This window comes from Topomyia yanbarensis, chromosome 1 (genome assembly GCF_030247195.1).
Source record: "Topomyia yanbarensis strain Yona2022 chromosome 1, ASM3024719v1, whole genome shotgun sequence".
NCBI lineage: Eukaryota > Metazoa > Arthropoda > Insecta > Diptera > Culicidae > Topomyia > Topomyia yanbarensis.
Window position 1 is genome coordinate 201,218,825 of NC_080670.1, and position 18,791 is coordinate 201,237,615.

An 18,791-nucleotide genomic window follows, 5' to 3' on the forward strand; every position below is an offset into this window, starting at 1 on the left:
GTCCAGAGTCCATAGCACAGAATCTCGAGGCGAAAGCTCAGAATCCAGAGCTAAGAATGCAGAGTCCAGCGTTCAGAGTGCAGAGAACAGAGGCAAGAATCCTGGGTCCAGAGCCCAAAGTCCTCAATGTAAATTACTGTGGCCAAAGTCCAGAGCTCTGAGACTAGAATCGAGAGCCCTCAGTACTTAACCCAAAATACTGAGGCAAGAGTTCAGACTCCAGAGCACAGAGACTAGAGTCCAGAAACCATAACACAGAATCTCGAGGTGAGAGTACAGATTCCGGAACCCAGCGCGAAAAGCTCAGCATCCTAAGTTCAAAGTCCAGAATCTTAGAGCTCAGAGTCCAGAGCCCAGAATCCAGAGATCAGAGTCCTCAACCCAAAATACTGAGCCCAGTATCTCGAGTTCAGAGCCCAGAGTCCAGAGCACAGAGCCCAGAATCCAGAGACCATAACACAGAATCTCGAGGCGAGAGTACAGATACCGGAACCCAGCACGAAAAGCTCAGCATCCTAAGTTCAAAGTCCAGAATCTTAGAGCTCAGAGCCCAGAATCCAGAGATCAGAGTCTTCAACCCAAAATACTGAGCCCAGTATCTCGAGTTCAGAGTCCAGAGCACAGAACCCAGAGACCACCATCCAGAGTTCAGAGCAGAGAGCCCAAAGTTCAGAATCCAGAGACCCGACTGCAGCGCCTAAACTTCAGAGTCCAGAGTTCAGATTTCAGAGTGAAGGATCAAGACGCCAGATACCAGAGCCCATAGTTCATAGTCCAGAGTACATAGCACAGAAATTCGAGACCAGCGCCAAGAGTCCATCATCCAGCGACGAGAGTGAAGAGTCCAGAATCTAAAGTTCAGTGTCCATAGTCCAGAGACCAGAACCCAAAATCCAGAGTCACGAGGAGAGAGCCAAGAGTCCAGAATCCAGAGTCCCGAGTGCAGATTCCAGACTTCAGAGTCTAGAGTTCGGATTCTAGAATCCATTTGTTTGGAAGAGCTGATCCGTACGAAAGGCTCGAAAACCTATTGGGCCACAAAGAAGCACGAACATCGGAAGACTAAACAATAGGCGAAGGACTTTGGTGGAAGGCGTCAGTCACAAATGTCGAGCTTTTTACTCAAACTAATCCTAAAATTTAACCGACGTATGTAAGCTAAAATAAAGCTATTTGTTTATTTCCTTCGCTCCAACAGGCTATAAACTCAAGAAACGATTCAGATCACTAGAAAAACTGGTTAAAAAGTGGTTCTGTTGACGTCGCGTGTGGTTTTTTGTTTACGAGGTGTACGGCTTGGGGACAAAATGGCGGACGCTGCCAAATTTTCGTTTGCCATTTTGAAACTTTCAAAATTGGAAGCGCAACAGCGAAAATAAACGAAACCTTCAGGGAATTATAAACGCTACAGAACAGCGATAAACATAATGTTGCATAAATAATACACTCTACGGACCGTGTAATACATTCGCAGGTATTTTTCCACCCAGTGCAAAATTGTTACCCTGAAGGGTTACAACTATTGTACGATGAACAATAAATATTTGACGGAAAGGAAACTGGAATGCTTTATTGTATCTTTTGTCATACAAAGTTAAAATTAAAATACAGAAAAATACCTAGCCTAAAAGAAATTAATCAAAGTTCATACACTACACGCTACAAGAAATTCACTCAAACTGAGGCTTTGTCAATGATTCAACATTATTAGTAGGTCCCTCGTTGTGAACGGCGACCGACGGTGGCACACTTTCCGACTTCAAGTGCACCTTACTGTGGTGGGTGAGGCTTCGTTTCACACCGAACTTTGCTCCGCATACAGCACATTCGAAAAGTTTAGCCTCGGCATCTGAGTGACACGTCTTGTGTCTTCTAAGGGTCCTAACATCTCGGAATGCTGCCCCGCAAATTTCGCATTCATGTGGACGTTCGTCAGTATGACAGCGCATGTGTTTGACGCAATCGGCATTAATTTTGAATGCTTTATCGCAAATGCTGCACGGAAATGGTCGTTCTTCGGTGTGATATTTCATGTGTCGCTTGAGTATCATCTCGAGGGCAAATGCTTTTCCACACTTTTCACATTTGAAGGGATGTTCCGTCGCATGTACCGCACCGTGATAGCGCAGCAAAGTTTTTGTGTGGAAGCTTTTTCCACAGATACCACATTTGTAGTCACCATCGTCAGCAGTATGTACCCGTGAGTGATTTTTCAAACTTTTATCATCTGCAAAACTTTTTCCACATACGTCGCAATGGACTGTTCGCACATGTCCACGCATGTGATTAACGAGCTCGGCATTTTTGATGAACCCTTTGTCGCAAATGCTGCACCGATGAAGACGTTCGTCACTATGAATTTTCAGATGTTCCCGTAATCTTGCCTGAAAGGAAAATGCTTTTCCACAAGTGTCGCATTTGAAGGGACGCTCTGCCGTATGTACCGCTTTGTGATACCGTAGCAAAGTTTTGTTGAGGAAATTTTTGCCACAGATGTCGCAGTTGTGCGGACGCTCGCCGGTGTGAATTTTCGTGTGATCAATTAGAAGTCTTTGTGTAAAAAATCCTTTGCCACAAACATCGCACTTGTACTTCCGATCTCCAATATGTGTACTCACGTGAACTTCTAGTTGTTTTGTTCTTGCAAAGTCTTTTCCGCAGATATCGCAACTGAACGGTCGCTCAATGGGCTCACGAGGCTTGGGATTATGGCTAAGCATATGTCGGACAAGCCGAGCCCTAATTCTGAACCCTTTGTCGCAAAGGTCGCACCGAAAATTACGTTCCGTGCTGTGAGAGTGAAGATGTGCCTTGAACTTGACAAGAAGGGAAAACGATTTGCCACAGGTGTCACACTTAAAGGGACGTTCCGTCGCATGTACCTCACTGTGATACCGAAGTAATGATCCTATTTTGAATCCTTTACCGCAAATCTTGCATTTATGTGGTAGCTCACTGGTATGCGTCAATCTGTGTTTTCTGAGCGTTGACTTCAGGCGGAAGCATTTGCCGCAAATGTCACAATTGTGGGGTTTTCCTTCAGTGTGGCCACGCATGTGTGATTTAAAAGTGGACAGGGCACCGAACTGGTGATCACAGATGGAGCAGCTGAGGGGTAGTTTGAGGCCAATATCATCACCATTCAGTTGATCGTCCGTGTAGCTGGAATAAAAAGAGAACAATTCGACGACTATTAGTTCGTTGGTTGAACGAGTTTTGATGAAATTGTTGACGATATGGTCGATATAAATTTATTTTGATAGAAGGATGTCATCAAAGAACAGTTTAGGGAAGACTGCACGAATTTCGATTTATTCCGAACATGCCTTCTGCTTCGATCACAATAGTGGTAAACTGATTGATTCAGAATATGTGCTATAAGGAACAAACTCGCGCAAAACTGGCTACATACAAATCGCGGCGTGAGTTTTACGTGCCCTAGTGGCGATAATATTACCATAGTTAGCGATAGTTCGTAATATGTCGAAATTTTTTATCGTGACAATAGTTGTTTACGTCATCAACCCAGTAAGAAGTCAGCCTACGTTAGTCCAAGGCGTTGGATGTTCGTTCGACGAACACCCGACATGCCCACCCTCCATTGAGAAGTTACAGACGTTTTAGACCAAATCATTCGATCTCCTACATATTTTCAGTTGCTTTGCCAGTCATTAATAACACCATCTCCACAATCGCCCAGTAATATATTCGAAGGACCGAATAGTTTGGGCAGAAAGTGATATCTTTCACAACGAAATTTTTTCGCCTTTTCTGTGAGCAAATTGAGAGTTGTTTTGGCGCAGTGCACAAATACTAAATCCAGCCAAAATTGTGAAAGGGTTCAGAAACCTTATCTGCAGACGTCCAAATCGTTAGATTTCCGCGCTTATAGCTGCGGTAGTGTAGCAAGTAGACTTTTCGACCATATTTATCTACTTGAATCGACCTGTCCGCATCGTTTACATCTCCACCAACGACGGCAGGATAATATTATGGACGTGGAAAGGTTTAAGTGGTCTCCTTCACATAGGATCCGCCGTCAATCGAAATGCGAAACTCGCGAATTTAATTTTCGGGCTCTTGTTGCAGCTTTTTTTATTTCGATTATAGAGCTTTAACCTTAAGGTCATTCGCCTCTTCGGGTTAGAAAAATCTCTTATGAAAAACTCTTCTCCAATTTTCGCATCCGCCATGTATACCGTGCCAGCCTTAATTTTCGCTTTGTTATCAGCGAGCGATATTTTGGAAGTGAAGAATTTAAACCGTACAAAAAAGTAAACAAACGAAAGATGAGACTCAAACGCGCAGCATAATAAAATTCTCACTAATATTTCAATGTAGGGTAAACGAGCCCTTATTTATCTTATTAGTCAGGATGTCACACTTTTTCGTTGATAACTCGACTTAGAGTGACTGGATTACGCTTAAATAGGTATCATCATCTTTGCTTCATTCCGAAGAAGCAGTACAGTTAAAAATTTTGCTTAGAAAACGTAAAATGCTCGCGTTTGAGCGAAGCGAAAAGTCGAGTACAACGTATCCTTATTCATCCTACCATTTGAGCTAATACGTTGAATAGAGATATCAGATACTGCTCTAACTAATGTGTTCAAATGGGTGAGATGAATAGAGGAGCTAAGATGAATTAGGGAGCAGTAACCCTACTACATATACAAAAGTATGTAGATAGCTCATTCCCCATAGACTTATCCGGCTGGATTGGTATTGTGCTGCTTTAACGTAGAAATTGGGAGGCAAACAAACCGCTTCTGGGCCTGAGGGGAGGGTGTATTTTAAACGTCAGATATCTCGATACAGTCTTTACGGAAATTTCAATTATTTGTAAGTTTGCACTGGGTGGAAAAATACCCAAATTTGCATTGTTCACTCTGTAGAGTGTAATATTTGTGCAACATAACTCACCACTATCCACTATGTTGGTTCTGGTTCTCATCTAATTTTTTTGCTTGAATTTGAACGTTATTGTTAGTCTAGCTAGGTTGGACAATATTTGTTCTATGTTCGTAAATAAAAATGTAGAGTAGGTAAGTAGGCTAAAATTCTCCTTCTGCCGCAAAAAACTAGTGCTGAATGCTGCTATTCAGCAAGCGGTGGTGGTGGAAGGCATGGGGTTTGTTTTGGTTGCCCGGCGAACCAAAAATGATAGATCGATTCTAACCTCAAGAAGGACGAGTTCGCGGAAAGAAAAGTTTTCGGTGAAAAACGTTTGTTTGCGGGATGAAATCTGCCTGAGTGTGATCGAATCGTGTCCGTGCCTGACGGTTGCATGTGCGGAAGAAATTCCTCGTCTATCCGCCAACAGCAAGTCACCAAAGGAGAAAGGTTAAGGACAAGGTAAATATTAGGTTGATTCCTGGCAAGTTTCGCTAAGCGCTATATACTCGACTTCCATTGACGAGAGATTCACACACGATTGACGCTGGCTGGACCATTTTTTTCCACTTGTTCGCCCGGCGGACCCTAGATAACAGGGCGGCCAAGATGCTTCCATCTGAATTTCGGCTCCCCGCAAAGAATCCCTGAAGACACCGCAATCTTCTCACGCGAATCCCGTGATCTATCTGCTTCCCTCTCCTTAAATTTTAGCTGTAAAGGAGAGCCAGGCTCGTTCGACTTATCCTCTACAGCGTAAGGGGCAGGTGCTTTGGATCCCTTGCGGTTAGCCGGGGAAGTGCAAAACTCATTTATAATTAGCTTCCAGCACCACATCTTCTCGATAATCGCCGTCCGCACTCAACCAAAACAACCAACATGAAAAAGCCACCCCACTGAATAGCTGTCATCGCTATGGTAAAGCATAGTCAACACACTTTTGCAGCGAGGGGCGCCCTGTGTAATTCATATACAATTTTACAACAAAATTTACTTCAAATATCTACACGAACACAACGGTAGTGGTAGTATTTCTTCGCCCCTTCAAGTATCGGAGTACTCGCTCCGCCGCGGTCCAATCACGTTCACGAGGTACCTTGATTCTTCTCCCGAGGATCGCTGAACTTGCTGCAATATCCGGTGTCTGTCACATGAATACTTCCTCCTCAAGCGACCCGTTCTGGTAGGATGTCTTGATATCAAGCTGACGAACGAACTCGCTATCCGCCGCTATTGTGCTTAACGTGTAACAGGAGCGAACACAACCTCCACGTCGACACCGCATCGCTAAGTGTAATCCTATGCAACCAACCATTGGCATTATGCTTCACGACTTGATTCTCTTCATTTGGTTAATTTTTGTTTGGATTCAGAACGGATAGCTTTCTGTCCGTCCGGCAGCGGAACCAGCTACCGCGTTTTGTTTCGACGGTGAGCATCCAGTTCGTACATCCTCGCGCAACACAGGATGTTGTAGCGTTCAAACTTGTGAACGCTTCAATATCTTCGATTGCGTTATAGTCTTCTGTAATTGAATCTTCAAGCGCTTCCTCCTTGAATGGAATCAGCTGAATTTCGTTTTCATCTTTCTGCTTCATTCCCGGAAGTTTACCGATGAAGAAACGACGAGCGTCACGGCTCACCGTAATCAAGTCCATCAGCCCTATTCTGCGCCGCGTGTGACGAGAGACGACCAATCTCACCTCACTCTACGTGACTTTTGTCACCCAATTCTGAAGAGTCACTTCGGGTGACGTGAGACGCCCCTTTAGCCGTAATGGGGAATCTCGCCTCAGCGGAGTCGACTCACAGAATCGGGTGAAAAAGTCACGTAAAGTGAGGTGAGTTTAGTCACCTCACGTCACGCGCCGCGCAGAATAAGGCCGCATATCAAGATCCACAAATCGATGTTCCATAGCGTAGACGACAAACGTTAGCTTCCTGGCTTTGCTGTTAATTTTCTTGCGTTAGGAGATTCCTTCACCACCAAACAGATACAGATCTCGACGGCAATCGTTGCAGTCTCGCACCAGTACCGTTTCTCTATCTCCAGCGTCGACCAACAACCAACACGTAGCCATCTCCGTCAGTGGTCTGTTTTTCCATTCAGCAACATCATTCTGTTCCGCGTAGTAGGGGGTAGTTAACTGCGATTGTATACTGTCCTGCTCGTAGAACTTCTAGAACTGTCCGTGTTGTTGATTTCGCTCCTTCCATCAGATCTAAGCACGTGCTGCTTTCGGTCAAAGTTATTTTCGAACTATCGCACGAAGTCCTCGATTATCTCAGCAGCTTTAGGTGCAACGTTTTCCATCGGCCCATATTGGTCAGTGTCAACAATGTTTAAAATATGGATAGTCTGCAAGTAAAGCTGCATTCACAAGCCAATCTCAATCCGCAATCACTTACCCTCATTCCGGTAGCCAAGTCTTCCTTAAAGATATGTTCAGCGGCAGCCCAGTCACGATGACCAAGTCGTCTGTGCCATTGATGTTGACCATCAACTCGGTGCAGACCCGCTGACGTGGTTAACGACGGCATTCCGTCACTCTCGAATAATACAATCCACCATGACGAGATTCCGTAGCAACAGCTTCACCCTCAGGTGTTCACTATTTCACATCCGTCATCATAAAACTTCACACAGTAATTCTTCCGTCCCATCTATCCAACCAAAATTATGTTCGTAGAGAGTCCGGACACGAATAGGGATCTTTAATTTGGAAAAATTGTGCCAGTTTTTCACATTTATTGATAGCAGGTGTCCTTGTGAGTACACTCATATCATTCTTAAACCTTAATTATTATTTTCTGATTTTTAAATTAAAAAAACCAAATTAAATTCAACCAACAAACTGACAGTTGTCCGACTAAATGACGTATCAGCAAATATCTCGTTCGCCTCATTGTTAACCGGGACAGCACCCCACACAGCATGATCTGGCACTTTGTCAATCCGCTAACAGCCTGCCATTCCAAGTTTCATCTGCAAACTATGGTAGATCTGATAAGGCAACCTATAGAGTCGTTCAAGTCGCATGGGTTTGGATGTGTTATTGTCCTAAAAGGAAACAAACTAAAAATTGTTTTTTTCAATAGTTTCGGGTCTAAAAATTGGAAAAGGACTGAGATATTAACTCACGGTACTAATCTGCATCAGAATATGCCTTAACCCGCACACCCCTAAGAATCCCTATTGCACTTTGTTTACATCGATTTTTATCGTTTCCCCGGCTCCGTAGACACCGTACACTGCACCATATTCTTATCCTAGGATCTGTGTCTTCTTACCATCTGCCATCGTAAAGTAGCCTTCAGAATATTCTTTAAACGAGCTAAACAACGATTTAGTCTCTCCGACGATGAAAGCAAACTTCGTAAGTCGCTGTGAGCAGTTTTGGTCTTATCGAATGCATCACTGCCGGTTTTAGTAGATTCCTTATCCTTCTTGGGTGTTACAAAGAATTTGCGGGCATTCCGCTTGATATGACCTTCTTTCTTGCGGAAATGGCGGGTTCGAGAATCAATTACTTATTTACCTTCTTCAGATCTCACCGTCTTTTCTCTCCAGATGTCGATTATATTAATCCACGAGCTTCAACTTAACAACATCGAGGGATATGTCGTCATCTGACCGACTGTCTAACGCGGTTTTCAGGCCATTGTACGAGGAAGGGAGACTCCGAAGCAACATACACATCTTGGAATCTTTATCCAAGTCCAGTAAAGTTAAACTGGAAAATGAGCCGGAATACTGGTTGGTCCGAGTTCATATTTCAGCTCCAGCGACACAACCGATTCTATCTAGAATCGGTTGTGTCACTGGAGCCGGAATACGAACTAGAACCAGTCAAAATTCCGGCTGAACTTTACTGGGAAGTTGTACCAGCAGCATCTAGACGATCGAATAATTCGTCACGCAAATGCTTTTCGACGTTATCGTTTTCCACGAGATTAGAATTTTTGGTGATAGCTTTTCACAGCATTATACGCATCACGTACAAAAACACTATCTTTCGCTAGCGACAACTGACTGTCTTCGAGCAGCAAAATTATCGTCGCTTTGCTGTCGTCACTACTCCATCCTACTGCGGTACGATTAGGTTCTTCACGCAATTCTCCTTCGATGACGTACCCGCAAAGTATCACGAACCAAAAGCATCTCGACACACCCACACTTTCCATTTTTGCCAATTACTGCCGTTCAGCTTTGCGATCAAAAGTTTCGCTTCGCCCATTTTCGCTAATTCACTTTCACTGGAGCAAACAAATTCCACCCACAGGCGGCAGCTCTTTATACTTTCTCGCTTACTCTTCTACCAATACATTCCTGTTCTTCACAAACCGATGCTTGCCTTGCGGTCGCTGTTGTCTCCAGCTTTTTACGTGCCACAATAGCGGCCTCTATCGTCTTGTACACGTAATGCCTTTAATATCCCTTATTTTGACATAACTATTTTCGTCAGCAACACCCCGTTGATAATGTCCGACGTACCTTGAACAAACGTTCAATGCATTGGACTAACGTAGGATGACTATGTTGGGCAGATGGCGTTATTACCCCCTAGGAACGGTTGCTTCCCAAATCGCCCAATGAAGGACGTTCGTTGGACCAACCGTTGGACGGCGTTCAAGTATTCGTTGGACCCATGTTGAACGATTTTGTTACAATTTTTTTAGGCGTCTCAGTGGGTACTTTACTGTTTTCGCCATGGCTGCAAAAAATAAACTTTTACTGTACACAACGGGGTTGCCACGATTCACGAAGTACAAAAACCGATCGGTACCCACACAGGATGCGAAACTAACTGGGGTTTTTCTTACTCGCGCAATATAAACAACTTCCCACTTTTGCTGTTGTCAGCGACCAGTAAATAGTAAATTCAGCACTCGTTTTTGGCAGTTATTCGTCCACAAACCGGCAAACAATTATTTTACACATAACTAGAACGATAAAAACGTTCGCAAATGCGAAAATGAACGAAATCTGCTGCTAACTACGATCGGTACAGAACAGCGGTGATGTGGCATGACCACGACGGCATGACGTGTTGCATAAACAATACACTCTACCGAGTGTATAGTACAAACGTATGTATTTTTCCATTCACTGTAAAACTGTTACCCTGGAGGGTTACAAGTATTGTACGACGTACGATGCACAATAAAAATTTGTTGAAAACAATTTGAGAACGGTTTACTTTTAGTGAAATGCTTTATTGTATCTTTTGTCATACAATGTTTTGCTTGAATTAAAATAAAGATAAATATCTAGCCTAAAAGAAACGAATCATAGTTCATCCACTACACGCTACAAGAAATTTATCCAAACAGAAGTTTTGTCAATGATTACACGTTATTAAAAAATCCCTCGTTATTAATGGCGACCGACGCGTCGGTGAAAAACTTTTTTCACTTCAAGTGAACCTTACTGTGGTGGGTGAGGCTTCGTTTCACACCGAACTTTGCTCCGCATACAGCACATTCGAAAAGTTTAGCAGCAGCGGCATCTGAGTGACACGTCTTGTGACTTCTAAGAGCTCTACCATCTCGGAAAGCTGCACCGCAAATTTCGCATTCATGTGGACGTTCGTCAGTATGACAGCGCATGTGTTTGACGCAATCGCCATTATTTTTGAATGCTTTACTGCAAATACTGCACGGAAACGGTCGTTCTTCGGTGTGATATTTCATGTGTCGCTTGAGCGCCATCTCGAGGGGAAATGCTTTTTCACACTTTTCACATTTGAAGGGACGTTCCGTCGCATGTACCGCACCGTGATACCGCAGCAAAGTTTGTGTGTGGAAGCTTTTTCCACAGATACCACACTTGTAGTCTCTATCGTCGGCAGTATGTACCCGTGAGTGATTTTTCAAACTTTTATCATCTGCAAAACTTTTTCCGCATACGTCGCAATGAACTGTTCGCACATGCCCACGCATGTGATTAACGAGCTCGGCATTTTTTATGAACCCTTTGTCGCAAATGCTGCACCGATGAAAACGTTCGTTACTATGAATTTTCAGATGCGCCCTTAAGCTTTCCTTGAAGGAAAATGCTTTTCCACAAGTGTCGCATTTGAAGGGACGCTCTGTCGTATGTGTCGATTTGTGATACCGTAGCGAAGCTCTTGTGAGGAAATTTTTATCGCAGATGTCGCAGTTGTGCGGACGCTTACCGCTGGGAATATTCATATGATCAGTTAAAAGTCTTTGTATAATAAATCCTTTGCCACAAATATCGCACTTGAACTTCCTATCTGCGGTGTGAGTAGTCACGTGAACTTCTATTTGTTTTTTTCTTGCAAAGGCTTTTCCGCAGATATCGCAAGTGAACGGTCGCTCAATGGGCTCACGAGGCTCGGGATTATGGGTAAGCATATGTCGAACAAGCCGCGCCCTGATTCTGTACCCTTTTTCGCAAAGGTTGCACCGAAAATTACGTTCCGTGCTGTGAGTGAGAAGATGTGCCTTGAACTTGACAAGAAGGGAAAACGATTTGCCACAGGTGTCACACTTAAAGGGCCGTTCCGTCGCATGTATCTCATTGTGATACCGCAGCAACGTGCCTAATTTGAATCCTTTACCACATATGTTGCATTTATGTGGCAGCTCACTGCTATGCGTCAATCTGTGTCTAATGAGTGTTGTCTTCAGGCGAAAGCATTTCCCGCAAATGTCGCAATTATGGGGTTTTCCTTCAGTGTGGCCACGCATGTGTGATTTAAAAGTGGACAGGGCACCGAACTGGTGATCACAGATGGAGCAGCTGAGGGGTAGTTTGAGGCCGATATCATCACCATTCAGTTGATTGTGCGAGTGGCTGGAACAAAAAGAAAACAATTCGTCGACTATTAGTTCGTTGGCTGAGCAGGTTTTGGTAAAATTGTGGGTGATGTCGCAGTGTAAATGCATCTATTCACATCTCTAAATATTGTCAGATTGATTGTCAAAGTCAATTTGACACGAGATTTTGGCGTTCAGATGTCCAACTAAAAAGCGGTTCAGTTAAAAAATGTCCAACCAGCGAATCACGACTGTACAAAAATCCTTGAACAAAATATATTATGGTTATTACTGTTTCTACATCTTTTGACCAACAAGCGCTCTATTAGTTGTAAAGTCCAATTAATTGACAACGACTCCCGTACATTCCGGGTTTGAAGTTCAAATGCATCGTACGCATAATGCGCTATCTCGGTTTTTTCCCTCTTCATCGGTGTTAGGCGACGTGCTTTGGGTGGTTTTGGTAGTGCTTGTGATACTGCTCCTTTGCGCCATTCAACTGACGTTCCAGTAAGCAGCAGAACAGTTTTTGCTTTTATTTTATTTTGATTTGTAGCTTCTTCATTTTGGTTTTTATTGAATTTTATTTCTTGGTAACAGTGACTTCTGCTGTTCCAATGTTTAACGAGGACGACATGGGCAACTACGTCACTCCCTTGAATAATTAAACCGGTGTAATATCGAAAACTTAAATCTCTAACTAGAATTCCTCTTTCCCCCTACCTCTTTCGATCCTTCTGAGTTCTGGTTTGGAATCTAGTACAAGCTCTGGTACTGGGCTCAAAAATGCCGCACCCAACTATGTATAATATTCCGCGTGTTTTACACTATAACAACCGTCCAGGCGATCAGTTTGGCTCTAAAGGCAAACCCTTAAGAGTGTCGCAAATCAGTGCTGAGAGTCTGACTGCCCATTCCGCTAGGGTGTGCAAAATGTTTAACGTTAACATGGATAAATTTCGTGTTCAGAAACAAGCGAACGCAACCGTGAATGATCCACGCTTTAATATTGAATATCGCGTGTACATTCCGGCTAACGTCGTCGAGATGGATGGCGTTGTAACGGAAGAGTTGGTTAAGTGTAGCCAATCTGCGAAATGGTGTGGGTATTTTCAAAACCCAAACCCTTCCGCAGGTTAAGATATTAGAAATCAAACAGTTAAGCTCAGTACCAGGAACACGTGATGCAAAATTTTTCACCCCTTCGAATTCAATTTGATTGATGTTCGAAGGTTCAAATTATTTTTTTTATAACATTGCAGGGTCGAAAGGGAGAAATCTAACAAAATGGTAGTGTAGCCATCTTGTTTTTCGCTATTTTACTAATTTCGAGTGATAACCTCAATAGCATCTGTACCCAGGTCTGTGTCCACAGTCGGAACGGAGTTCGGACATTTCAAAACGACGAACTTTAAGTTGTATGCTTTATTTTACCTTTTGACAGTTTTTTGCTTAAAGTTAATGCCGCTTTAACTTAACTTTGAAACCTAAAGATTCTAACCTTAGCTGCTTGCCAGATCTTATACTTTTAGTATAGTAGAGAGATAATGATACATACAGAACCCAAAAGCTCGAGCGGTTTTTTGACTTCTCTCTTTGCGTAACTTATGAATTGGGTCATTAAACGAAGCATAAATTTATCATTTCATTTCATAGACCGATAGATCTCATCTTTTTAAATATAACAATATGTATGTTCCTTGACAGTGAATTTATCCACGTGGGTTAGCATTTTTGACAGTTATCCCACCAAAAGGATAGGGATCAAGGTAGTTCATTGGAAGGTGTAGTCGTGATAATTTAATTTTATTTAATGATTTTTATTTGCTATTTTGCGTACAAAAAAGTGAAAAAATTACATATTCTTAACGTAATCCTTCGAATACGTATCCTTAGCGTCAGCTTTATCAATAAAATGAAAAACAGTATATGGCTTAATGACCCAATTGCTCAGAAATCCAATAAGCATTAAAAATACGTAAAAATGGCTATCGAATAGGTGTTAATGTCGTTGTAAATGCTATTTAAAAGTTGCTGACCTGCTACACTCTACGCGAAATTTACCCAAACAGAGACTTTTTCGTCAAAGATTTCACATTACGAGAAAGTTTCCTCCGCGTGCACCTTACTGTGATAGTTCAGGCTTCGTCGTATGCTGAACTTTGCTCCGCATACAGCACACTCGAAAGATGAGGCAACTGTGTTTGAGTGACAGATTTTGTGACGTTCAAGACTGTACTTGGCTCGGAACGCTGCACCGCAGATTTCGCACTTGAACGGACGTTCATCGGTATGAGCACGCATGTGTATGACAAGTTGGGCATTAACCATGAACGCTTTGTCACAGATGCTGCAACGAAACTGACGTTCTACGGTGTGAGTTTTCAGATGGTACTTGAGCTGTACACTGAGAGAAAATACTTTGCCACAAGTGTCACATCGGAAGGGATGTTCCGTTGCATGCATCCCACGGTGGTACCGTAGGGTTCCGCTTTTGTTGAAGCTTTTACCACATATATCACATTTGTGCGGAAGTTCGCCATCAGTGTGGGCTCTCATGTGAACTGCCAAATTGTTGGCTGTTCTACAAAATCTACCACAAACGTCACAAGTATTCTTGTTATTTTCAACATGAACTGCCATATGCTTTATCAATCGTCGATTATCGGGAAAGCTTTTTCCGCATATCTCACAACGGGAAGGTCGCACATGCCAACGGATGTGATTGCTGAGTTCGGAACTGGTTTTGTACTCTTTATCGCAAATGCTGCACCGATACTGACGTTCGTTGCTATGAATTTTCAGATGCCGGTTGAATTTTACAAAGACTGGAAATTCTTTACCACAAGTGTCACACTTGAAGGGATTTTCAGTCGCATGTTCCACCGCCGTGTGATACCGTAGCGATCGGATCATTTTGAAACTTTTACCGCACGCGTCACATTTGTGCGGCCGCTCGTCGGTATGCGCTTTCCGGTGTTCAGTGAGCACGGTCTTGTGGTAAAAGTATTTCCCGCAAACGTCACAACCGTAGGGTGCTGCTTCGGCGTGGGTACGCATGTGACGCGTGAAATCGGACACCGTAGTGAACGGTTGATTGCAAATGATGCATTTGGTGGGTTTGTTGAGGTCGTCGCTTTCATCGCCGCCGCCGTCGAAGTGGCTGGAACAAAAAGAGAGAACAATTCGGCGACTATTAGATCATCGGCTTAACACGGCTTTCGTGGGAAAGGGTGACGGTCATCCCGGAACGTTGTTCTCGGCATAGTATCAAAGTGTGTTTGGATTGGCTTGTTAGTAGAATCATATGTAATTTTTGAAAATATTCCATTCCATTCCAAAAAAAATTCCAGTACATGTCGAAGGACAAAGGTTGTTGGAGGATAACTAATCAGCACACCTAATGCAGCTAGAGGAGAGCGGTGGTCCACCTAAAATGTTACGTATGCACAAATCTCAAACAAAATTTACTACACCTATCTGTACGAGAAAACCATTCACAAACGCGAAAATGAACAAAAGTTTACAACTTAATGTGTACGGTACAACAACAGCGGTGAGCTCAATGTTGCGTAAACAAATACACTCTACGGAGAGAGTAACAAAAAAATAGGTATATTTCCACCCAGTACTAAATCGTTACCCTGACGGGTTACACACTAAGGACCCTTCATGACTGGGACTCGAACATACGACAATAACGTTTTAACGGGTATTCGTACATATTTTTACACTTATGTATTTTGCACTTATTTATTCGAAAATTAAATTCTGCACTCTATAACTTTTCTTGTAGCATTTGTCTTACACATGTTTACTAAAAGTTAAGTAAACTGGCTGAGTTCGTAAATTAAGGAAAGGTGCAAAAACTTTATCGCGAATGAATCTTCCTGTGAATGGTAAGACTTCTTTGAAACCCGAACTTCGCTCCGCACACATCACATTCGAAGCTTTTACCCTCCGTGTGATACATTCTCACGTGATTATCCAATCTTTTGACCGAACTATACCCTCTACCACAGGCAGCACACGTGTACGTACTAGTGACAGTATGCAGTCCGGAGTGTCTTTTCAAATGCCGTTCATCTCCGAAACGCCTTCCGCAGGTGTCGCAATGAAGAGGCTGCACATGCCCACGCATGTGTCGGACGAGATCGGATTTTTTCTTATAGCCCCTATCGCAAATGCTGCACCGATGTTGGCGTTCTTCGGTATGACTTATCAAATGTCGCTTGAACTGTATACCGAGGGCGAACTGTTTGCCACAGGTGTCACATTTGAATGGACGTTCCGTCGCGTGTACCGCCCGGTGAAACCAAAGCGAGCTACCCGTGGGGAAGCTTTTGCCGCATATGTTGCATTTGGGTGTATGTTCGTCGGTGTGGGTTTTCACATGTGCTAGTAAAATGTTGCGTGAAGTGTATCTTTTGCCGCAAACATCGCATTCGTGTTTCCTATCTCCAGTATGAGTTCTCATATGAACTTCCAGGCTTGCTATGATTTTTCCGCATACATCGCAAAGCGATGTTCGCTCGTGAATCTCACGAGTATGCCAACGTACATGCCGGATGAGCTGCTCTTTGAGGGCATATTGTTTACCACAAGTGTCACATTCATAAGGACGTTCCGTGACATGTTTTGAACGGTGATATCGTAGAGCGTGAACTATTTTGAAACTTTTACCGCATACGTCACATTTGTGCGGGCGCTCGTCGGTATGCGTTTTTCTGTGTTCAACGAGCACGGTTTTAAGATAGAAGCATTTCCCGCAAATGTCGCAACCGTACGGTGCTGCCTCGCTGTGGGTACGCATGTGTCGCCTGAAATCGGACCCCGTAAGGAACTGTTGATCGCAAATGATGCATTTGGTGGGATTTTTGAGATCGGCATCATCACCATCCGGCTGGCCGTCGGAGTGGCTGGAACAAAAAGAGAACAATTCGGCGACTATTAGATAGCATCGGCTGAACGGGTATGGTGAAATCGTGGGACGGTCATCCTCGAACGCTGTTACTGGATACTGTTTTGGTGAATGCATGGCGTTCCAGAGCAGTTTTAAGAAAAATATATAGAACCGGTTCAAATTGCATCACGGAAAAAAACGCTGTAGAAAATGACCCATTGGGTTATTTTTCTCTTGAAAATAAGGGTAGAAATACTTTAGAGTGTATTGTTTACACTGTATCCCAGTCAGAAAGGGCAATTTGTTGTCTAACGGAGGGCTATTTGCCAACTCGAATGCGCTACTTGCCCTTCAATTTCCCGGCAAATGCAACATTCGGGCGATTCGTCGCCGTCATTTTTTGCCGCCCTATTCGCCCTCCAATCACCCACGGAACGCGCCATTTAATCGCTCTTAACTAAACTTATCAGCATACTATGTAATCACCGACAAACTACAAATAGAATCAATGGTGAAATTGGCATTGCACACCAAAACTTACCGCAATCTGACTTTCGTTAAGCCTTTAGGTTAGTGATCTGGTTCTACTATATTTACACACGATTCCACAATTTTCGACATTATTGTGGTTATCACTGGAAATTAGCAAAAATAGCGAAAAAACAAGATAGCGACAAGATCGCGACAAGATTGCGAAACCGCCATTTTTAAGATTTAACCTTTTCAATTCCGCAAAGCTACAAAAATGTAATTTGAATTGATTTTTATATGAAGTGTTCGAGCGACTATTGGTCTTGAACCAAGGAAAAACTTAAGAGGATACAAAGGAATCGAGTTAGGAATCAAAAAGGCACACTAAACAATAAATTAAATGGGTACCAAAAATAGTAACAAATAATTTCCGATTTTCGCTCAACCGGTAGTGAAGGGGTTAATAAATGCATGAACTGTCAATTCATGACCGTCCGATGCCTGACCAACAGGGCCTATATATTGCAAGATGTTTGTTCTAAACTGGGCAGATAGAGCTAACAGGGTATATTTCCAATTCTTTCGCGATTTTGAATTGATTCCGTCGCATGCTAATCTTCGGTGAAAAGCACAATAGTTGGCTAAATGAAGTGCACTAGAAAAAAAATTACAAGCGAGCGAGAATACGCGAATTGTTTAAAAAATAATTTTAAGCCAAACATGAACCGCCATGTTAGAGAAACGCGAAAAACAAACAAGTCCATTTCAGCCGCCAGAAAATTTGTCCAGGTACTGAAAATGCGTTTAAATCGCATTCACAAATTGTATTTTTTCCTTGGGGCAATTAACACAGGCGAATAGAGTAAAACGTCAAAATATTCAACTCGCCTGACAATCTTCATCCGCCTTTTTTTGACTGGGATCTTTACCTGCGCAGAGAGCACACAAATCCATACGCACAGTTCGCAGTTGCACACCATCAGCGAAGCACTCAGTTGCGCACCTCTCACCGGCGATGTTTTTTTTTTGCGTTCAGTTCATCGACGATAGCGTTGCGGTTCGGATTATTTATTGCTTCGCGGAAAGCAGCGCGTATTCGTGGAAAACGTATAACCCTTTGAAATATTAAACTTATCTTTCTAAAGTGTTAAGTATTTTTTTGTTTTTCGAATCGAAAAATGAGTCCGATCGTGTATATTCGGTTCGATTGGTACGTGATCTACTCGCGGCGGCGTTCTGTCATTGTGCAGAAAGAATTCAGTCTGCCGTAGCGCAATGAAGAAAGTAAGAAAGTGTTGTGCCTATCCAAATCCAAGTTCAAATTTCCAAAGCAGAGTAAAGCTTGGAGTAAAGTGTTTGTGCTATGTTCAAATACGCTGGGCTGAGAATGGATATCTCGACAGCCATCATGCATTGCAAGCGCGACGTGTTTGAACGTGCTCAGTAGGCTTGTTGCTTTTCGCTGTTATGTCGGCGAGAGTGGTCCGCTGCGTGAGTGTACTGTGAGTTCACTCAGTGTTCGGATGAAGCACCGCTCGATGAAGGATTGATCGTAGTGGGCTGTGGTGAAGGAAATTAATTATTATGTATCGTTGGAGCCTGCCGTTTATTGTGGGCTGGAATTAGATTGGTGTGAATGCCTCCAAAAAGAATGAACAAGTGATTTTTAGCAGAGTATGTGATTGTGTTAGTGCTTGCTTTCTGGTGGAAACAGAAAAAAAGTGTGGTGCTGTATTGG

The 18,791-nt window shown here is 43.1% G+C and overlaps 4 protein-coding genes across 4 annotated transcripts in view; all 4 read right to left on the bottom strand.

The window, feature by feature from the left end:
* LOC131688075 (zinc finger protein 624-like) overlaps positions 1–18,791 on the bottom strand; it is a 170,005-nt gene that overhangs the window by 7,096 nt on the left and 144,118 nt on the right. The gene's annotated exons all lie outside the window — the stretch shown is intronic.
* LOC131688084 (zinc finger protein 227-like) lies at positions 1,555–9,475 on the bottom strand. The gene is made up of 2 exons (XM_058972236.1): positions 9,455–9,475; positions 1,555–3,162 (listed from the first exon to the last, which is right to left on the bottom strand). The coding sequence occupies exon 2, from the start codon at positions 3,054–3,056 to the stop codon at positions 1,671–1,673; it is 1,386 nt and encodes a 461-aa protein (XP_058828219.1). The 5' UTR covers positions 3,057–3,162; positions 9,455–9,475; the 3' UTR covers positions 1,555–1,670.
* On the bottom strand, positions 10,306–11,274 carry LOC131676166 (zinc finger protein 239-like). Its single transcript, XM_058955286.1, has one exon. It carries the CDS (start codon positions 11,272–11,274, stop codon positions 10,306–10,308), a length of 969 nt encoding a protein of 322 aa, XP_058811269.1.
* The window catches only part of LOC131687880 (zinc finger protein 664-like), a 151,574-nt gene continuing 146,091 nt past the window's right edge, over positions 13,309–18,791 (bottom strand). Inside the window, exon 3 of the mRNA XM_058972071.1 lies at positions 13,309–14,842. Coding sequence (XP_058828054.1) covers positions 13,777–14,842 — 1,066 coding nt within the window. The 3' untranslated portion in view covers positions 13,309–13,776. The remainder of the gene's footprint in view (positions 14,843–18,791) is intronic.

Bases quoted from the DNA above. Each gene is read 5' to 3' on its own strand.
- LOC131688084 (XM_058972236.1), bottom strand. From the start codon at position 3,056: ATGCGTGGCCACACTGAAGGAAAACCCCACAATTGTGACATTTGCGGC.
- LOC131676166 (XM_058955286.1), bottom strand. From the start codon at position 11,274: ATGCTTACCCATAATCCCGAGCCTCGTGAGCCCATTGAGCGACCGTTC.